Source organism: Lucilia cuprina, chromosome 5 (assembly GCF_022045245.1).
Source record: "Lucilia cuprina isolate Lc7/37 chromosome 5, ASM2204524v1, whole genome shotgun sequence".
NCBI lineage: Eukaryota > Metazoa > Arthropoda > Insecta > Diptera > Calliphoridae > Lucilia > Lucilia cuprina.
In genome coordinates this window covers 9937283-9943043 of record NC_060953.1, presented here as the reverse complement: position 1 = coordinate 9943043, position 5761 = coordinate 9937283, and the positions used below count along the sequence as shown (strand labels likewise).

Below are 5761 nucleotides of genomic sequence, written 5' to 3'. Positions count from 1 at the left end.
TAGTTCTGTTCTAGTTCTGTTCTAGTTCTGTTCTAGTTCTGTTCTTGTTCTGTTCTAGTTCTGTTCTAGTTCTGTTCTAGTTCTGTTCTAGTTCTGTTCTAATTCTGTTCTAGTTCTATTCTTATACTGTTCAAGTTCTAGTCCTCTTCAAGTTCCGTACAATTCTAAATATGTTTTAAATCCTTGTTTAAAACGTTCTGCTAAACCTCTTACTCTTTCTAATATTTTAGGTTTAACTACCCACTAAATTAATAAAAAATCTACTTAAATCATATTTTACATCCACCACAACAAACTCATTAAAGAACTAACCTAAATTCAACTAATAAAAGAATAAAACATCATCATTAACCAGCAAAATCAAAAAACCTTCTCTTTGGATTAACAAGAAAATTTTAAATTGGTTGCGTCAATTACCACTTGAAAATGCAATTTCCAAAAACCATCCAAAGAGCAGACGAAAATGAAACTTTAGCACCATATAAAATAGGAAACAGAAGTAAAACTGTAATGCAAACTTTGTTGAATAATTTAAAATTATAAATTTACTGGCTAAACGAAAAAATATTGTATACCTCTGAAGCTATTTGTATTTTAACAAACATAAAAATTTCTTGGCTGTTAATATTGACATACACTCTCTCTTCAAACGTCCAAAACTTTAAATGTTATCAGCCAAAAAAATCTGCTCTAGAAAAAGAGGTAACAACGAGTAAATATGCAAATGTTTGCAAAAAAGTAATAAAACAACGCGCAAAAAATTCACTACAAGGGTAAAATAAAAATTTAAGAATCTTTTGGATAGAAAAAAAGTTAAATCGTTTCAAAAATGCCTGGCAACATCATCAACGTCCTGAACATAGAGAAAATGCTAGTTAAAAATTTACACAAACAGGACTAGATATATTTACCCGCAGAAATATATAAAGTTGTCTTGTTGAAGATAAAGTCTATAGACAGGGCACAAATAGGCAAACAACCACTAAGACTTGACGTGGCCTTACTCACACACACACACACTAATATAGACTTCCGGCATAAATATATATATACAACTTTTTCCTACTTACACATTGCTTGCTTTACATTTCTGTTAGCTACAGAAAAAAATAGATGCAAAAGAAATAAAAATATATAAAAAGTACACAACTCAAGATTCACACTCAACTTTCTAATTAAATTACAAGAATGAGTTTTATACACACTAATATTCGTACTTTTATACTGACTTCTACTGCCTGTAGTACAGTGTCGATGAAAATCAGCAGCATACTTTTAGGTATGGTTGATTAATGGAGCCAACTAGATTTATCTTATTTATAGCTGAATTCGTGATCAACATTTGATTGTTTTCTTATTTCAGTTCTTGTTCCGTTTTAGCTCGGTAATAGTTCAGTTCTGATTTAGATCTAGTCCTAGTTTAGTTCTAGTTCAGTTCTAGTTCAGTTCTAGTTCAGTTCTAGTTCAGTTCTAGTTCAGTTTTAGTTCAGTTCTAGTTCAGTTCTAGTTCAGTTCTAGTTGAGTTCTAGTTCAGTTCTAGTTCGGTTCTAGTTCAGTTCTAGTTCAGTTCTAGTTCAGTTCTAGTTCAGTTCTAGTTCAATTCTAGTTCAGTTCTAGTTCAGTTCTAGTTCAGTTCTAGTTCAGTTCTAGTTCAGTTCTATTTCATTTCTAGTACAGTTCCACTTCAGTTCTACTTCGGTTCTAGTTCAGCTCATAACATTCTTAGTCGCTCACGTTTCTATTTTTCTCCTTGGGTTTTCGATTGTCATAAAGCCATTCATATAAGGCTTGTTTCTTTAAATATTTTCTTCGCAATTTTCCATTTCTGAAAGATAAAAAATAGATAAAATGCAAATAATATTACAGAAGTAGCAGAAATACAACTAAAGAAAAAATTTCTCAAAAAACTTAACTAAACAAGTAGATTGCGAGGTTAGATAGTAGCAAGACTTTTTATAAAAAAACATGTTAAGTACACATACCCAATACCTATGACTTTTGGCAACTAGCTAGTCGTTCCACTATCAATGATACCAATATAGCAAAAAAAAAAAGTTGGTTGCTGCAATTTTCTAAGTTTAAAATTTTCGTGTTTATATAGCAGCAACACTTCTTGGCTACTCTTAGCGTTACGTTATTTAAATATTTTGCTCCTTAAGGAGCTAAACTACTATTTGCCATAAAAAATTCACTCACTCATGCACACACTCTAATTTTTTATCTTCTATGTTTGAATATTTTGGCTAAGGTATTGCGTTCTTTAGTACCATATTCTTGAGTTTTCAAATATACGTTTATGACCAAAATTCGAAAAAAAAATGTTAAAACGCAGTCATTATTGTATTACAGTTCTATAATGTTGTCTACACAGTATGTTTCCAATTTACGTGCAGCGTATGCTGTCAGGCATTACATTCTATATAGCGGTGTTGTATTTACGTTTTTTTTTCGACGATTTAATTTTTGCTCTGCTCAGTAACTAAAAGTTTGTGATTTTGGCAAAAGTAAATGTCGCATGTTATGTAATTCCCGGTTTCTTGTTATATTGCTTTGGGCCTCAAATCTAGTCAAGTGTTTAAATTTGATTTACGTGCTTAAATTAAACATGTACATTAGTGGAGAAAAATGTTTTAGCTGGAAAAAAAAAACATTTAAGCCAAATACTTTAAGCGGTAAATGGGAAAAATCAAGTTGAAAGTAAATAGTACTAGAAACTTAATAATGAAATTGCAATTTTAACTATTTACACCTTAAGACATCATCTTCAGGAGGGTGACAGACAAATCACTTGGGTGAGAAGTTTGCCAAGTATTTAAAGGAATTGAATTACCGGTAACAGTTGGTAAAGAGGGGAAAACGTGGCAATTTAGAGAAAAATTTATTTTATAATCTTCAGTAGATGTAATACCAGCGAGAGTAAGGATGGCAAACTAGCTGACTTACTGACTAACTAACTAACTAACTAACTAACTAACTAACTAACTAACTAACTAACTAACTAACTAACTAACTAACTAACTACCTAACTACCTAACCAAACAACTCCCCCGCATGGTCACATGGTATCTAATAAAAGCTCGAGCATTTTTTTTTTTTGCAAATCTAGGTCCATAACTACTGCATAAGAGAATTAAGTGGACCTCATCTGGATATTACCATGTTAATGGATTTTGTTGCTTTCATACAATGTCATTTGTTTCGGAAGTGAATTTTTTACTCATTATACCCTACACCACTTTAGTGAGTTTGTACAGATGTTTGTTACGCACAATAATATTGGTCCGTCTGTCTGCCCGTCCGTCCAGTTAAACCTTTTAAAGAAACTACAGGTCGCAGTTTTGAAGATGATCTACATGATTTTCTTTTGCCCCTTTTATATGGTTAAAATCGGTCCAATATTTCACCTAACACACATACAACTGAACCGACAAATAGGGTTTGTAAACCTTGCAATCAAACTACAGGTTGCAATTTTGTAGATAATTCCATAAAATTTGGTACATGATCTTCTACGGTACCGTAGACGAAACGTATTGAAAATGGTTAACATAGGTCTATTATTTCACCTAGCTCCCATACAACTGAACCCGATGAATAGGGCTTTTATACAAAATCAAGTTTTATACTAGCCTTGTTGACACCCATGAACCCTATAATTATATGGTCTCTTTAGACCCTAGCCCTCTAAATCAAATTTTACTTTTTTGTAATAGGTGTAGGTTATTATATAGTCTGCCTTGCGCGACTACAACTACTTGTTTTTTTTACAATTTAATAAAATTTCATACAATGATTTTATAGCAAAATTTGGCGTATACTTAATAAAAATTGCTTAATACATATAATTATAACTATCATACGACCCGTGGTACCCTTGGAGTTTTTATTACCACCTAAAAATATGCTATACAATTTAAACAATAATCAGTACAACTTGTTTAGATGGTTGTAGACGTATACGTAATATACATTTTTTTAACGCTGCAATTATAACAATCATACGCCTAGTATTTTTTTTGTATTTTAAGGAAATTTCATATTTTTAAAGAAAAAACTAAAAAATTAAAGAAAAAGTTTATAATCTAAATGAATTTATTGATGAAAACGAATTTATGTTTATTTATGCTAAATTTCATTGCAATAATTGACGATTTATTATTTTATAGATTGGTTTTGCATGGGCCTAGTATCAAAATTCTTCTTAGTGATCAAAGCTAGTATTAATCAATTTACTTTCTTTTTTCTTGCAATTTCAGAAACTGGAATTTCACACTCACACCGGCACAGCCCTGTTCCCAGCACAATTTGCTCTCAATTATGAATTCGTAGACACTGAACAGGGTGGTGAAGCCTGGCCGGGACGTCGTGGTGAAGAACCTGTGCCACCATTATGCTCAAGAGTATTTCGCAAACGTAAGGGCAACATACAAGTGCCCCGTAATGTTTTCCTATACGGCCGAGGAGGTGCTAAAAATCTCACCTGTCTATATCGTTTCGAGGCAGGTCCATCGGAAAGAGTAAGATTGGTTCTGCACAATGTGTCCTTTGGCGATGGCACCACCTGTACCACCGACAATGACTTACATACGGGCAGACCGAAATGCAATCAATTGGATCCGGATGGTAGAATAACAGAACTTAAACTATTCGATGTACCCTTTCGAGATGTTAAAATACAAATGGGTTGTTTCTGTGATAACTCCAGCGCTTTATATAGCAATGCTCCCTTGACGTTTGTCTCCAATTCAAGAATAATGGAATTGACTTTTACGGTGACTAAACTAAATATATCCGAAGATTTTGCCGAAGTTAATTTTTTTGCTTCGTATGAGTTTAAACGGGTGTCAGAGTGTCGCAAACGTTTAAAGCTTAAGGGAGCTGGTGGTGAGGATGAGATTAAGTATCCTATGAAATCTCAAGATTCCAGTTGTGAGGGTTTATCTTGGTATATAGAGGCTCAAACCTTGGAGAAATCATTATTTGTTCAGACTTGGGGCTCATATTTACCAGTGGATCCCACATCGGAAGATGCCATGAGATGCCATACGAAAAATCGTTTAATGATTTATTCGGGACGGCCCTTGAAACCTATGCGTGTAGTGTGTCCGGCTCAAAGTGGACCTAGGCCAACGTCGTTGCATATATTCTCAGAGGATTGGACTAATGGACAACCGTTGTTTAGTAATAAGTAAGTATAATCTACAAAATGTTGTTAAAACTGTTGCTATTTACAGCTTTTGTTGTTGTTCTTTTTATTCTGAAAGTTTGCAAACAAACACCTCAAACTATGCTTCTAAACCTGTTCTGAATTACAGCTTAATATTAGATTTTTAAATTATATACTAATCTACTTTAAAGTACGCCTTAAATTAGGCAACAAAATCAATAATTGCTCTCAAGAGAATTATAAAAAGAAGAACTCTTAACAGAAAAAAGTCAATTCTATTTGAAATTTATTACCTTTTGCATCTACAACTCAAGCCAAATATGCCTAAAACGGTCAGAAACTAAACTTATCTTTTCACAGTTTTTTTTTTTTGCTTTATTATTACAATTTAGAACTTTTTTTGGCAACGTGTGTCTACGTTAACATTATTAATGCATGAATAAATGAAATTTACAAAAGTCGAAAAGTGTATTTGGTGCGTAATTGTACTGAACAGCATAACAAACAAAAAAATGATTACACATTACATACTCTGCTGTTGATAGCAGTCTATTGATATAGCAACACAACTGAACAACAGGATTCCTGCAGTCA

At 32.8% G+C, this 5761-nt stretch overlaps 1 protein-coding gene across 1 annotated transcript in view; it reads left to right on the top strand.

The window, feature by feature from the left end:
• LOC111688171 overlaps positions 1–5192 on the top strand; it is a 30568-nt gene extending 25376 nt beyond the window's left edge. The window contains exon 4 of the mRNA XM_046951455.1: positions 4257–5192. Within this exon, the coding sequence (XP_046807411.1) occupies positions 4257–5192 (936 nt within the window). The remainder of the gene's footprint in view (positions 1–4256) is intronic.
• The last annotated feature ends 569 nt before the right edge of the window (positions 5193–5761 follow it).